The sequence below is a fragment of the Sorex araneus genome, chromosome X, assembly GCF_027595985.1.
Source record: "Sorex araneus isolate mSorAra2 chromosome X, mSorAra2.pri, whole genome shotgun sequence".
Lineage (NCBI taxonomy): Eukaryota > Metazoa > Chordata > Mammalia > Eulipotyphla > Soricidae > Sorex > Sorex araneus.
Window position 1 is genome coordinate 249,600,429 of NC_073313.1, and position 1,351 is coordinate 249,601,779.

The 1,351-nt window shown below is 38.4% G+C and overlaps 1 protein-coding gene across 1 annotated transcript; it reads right to left on the reverse strand.

Moving 5' to 3' along the window:
* Positions 1 to 723: 723 nt before the first annotated feature.
* TNP1 (transition protein 1) lies at positions 724 to 1,085 on the reverse strand. The gene is made up of 2 exons (XM_004601342.1): positions 947 to 1,085; positions 724 to 752 (listed from the first exon to the last, which is right to left on the reverse strand). Exons 1-2 carry the CDS (start codon positions 1,083 to 1,085, stop codon positions 724 to 726), a joined length of 168 nt encoding a protein of 55 aa, XP_004601399.1.
* Between the last annotated feature and the right edge of the window lie 266 nt (positions 1,086 to 1,351).

Genomic DNA, 1,351 nt, shown 5'->3' on the forward strand with positions numbered 1-1,351 from the left:
CCCACCTCTAATGGTCTGCAAATACTGGTCACACGCATGATTTAGGAGCACCTCTTGAGTGTCCCTTCTACCCACAGCACTGATCTCTTACTCATCTGCCTCTCGTGGCTTGTATTTCTATGTTTACTATTGTTTTAATCCCCTTGCCAAAACATTTGTTTTGGTAAACACTTTGTAAACAGTTTTATTTTTCTTGTTTTATCTCCTCCACATTTTCCTTACTGGAGAGAGACAGAAACGAGTATATTACCAGGATTGAGGCACACTGGCAATTATGAGCCAAATTACTAAAATTTCCTTCTTGCCCTTTGTTTTAGTACACAATTTGTAATTTTTATTTTGTTTTTTTCTCTTCTACAATTCTTATAAAAGGAAATAGGCAAATATATAACCAAAGTTGAGGCACACTGGCAGGTGTGAACTAACTTACTGAAACTTTCTAAGTCAAATTTTAAAATTTTCTAATTCTTCCCCAGGAGCTTAAAAACCTGTTTTAATTTTTTTTAAACTAAAATATAAAACATACTTTTAGTTTTCTAAATTTTATTGAGATGTTGGGGAGAAACAGCCAACATACATTTCTCATTTCGTTGTGGTTTGCCCACATAAGCAGCTCTTTGGGTTTGATCTAACTTCAGGTCTCTTTGGCAGTCCCCTCTTCTGTTCCCTTGCTTCTTCCTGGTGCTGTTTGAAGTACACAAGGGTAGAGCCTTCTTGGCTAAGTTATACGTGAGAACGGTAGTTGCGATTGGCTGTGGGGGGGGGAAAAATATGTTAGCCATAGAGGTATGGTTCAAAACACTATTCTTACTTAAATACAAATTTAATTTAAAATGTAAAAAATATTGCTTCAACTTTCATTTTAGAGTGCTAAGAGAGTTAACTAAGAAAAAAAAACTTGGAGAGCAATTTAGTATGATTACTGGTTTACCCACTGTTCACTCACCGTCATCGCACCGTTTTCTGCTCTTCATGCTGGCCTTTCGGTACTTTCTTTTGCTGCTACCTCTCTTGACACCCTTATGAGGGGTTCTGTTCTTGCCCTTTCTCATGCCATGGCTCTTTAATTTGCGGCTGGTCGACATTGTAATTGCTGCTGAAATGGGGAGCTTTGCCAGGATGGGAGGTCTGGGCCTGGGTATTTAAGGCCTTAAACCATTATGACTTATTAGGGGTGTGGCTTAGCAGGTGGGTGTGGCTCCACTGTGACCTCACTGGACTTGTTGCACTTTGTCATATATGTAAAGTAAGCCAATACCTTAAATGCTCTTAAAGGCTACTCTCGGTTTTAAAGTCTTTTTAATGTTAAATGAGAGAGGTATTGTTGAGTAAATTTCAGCTCTGTACTGAG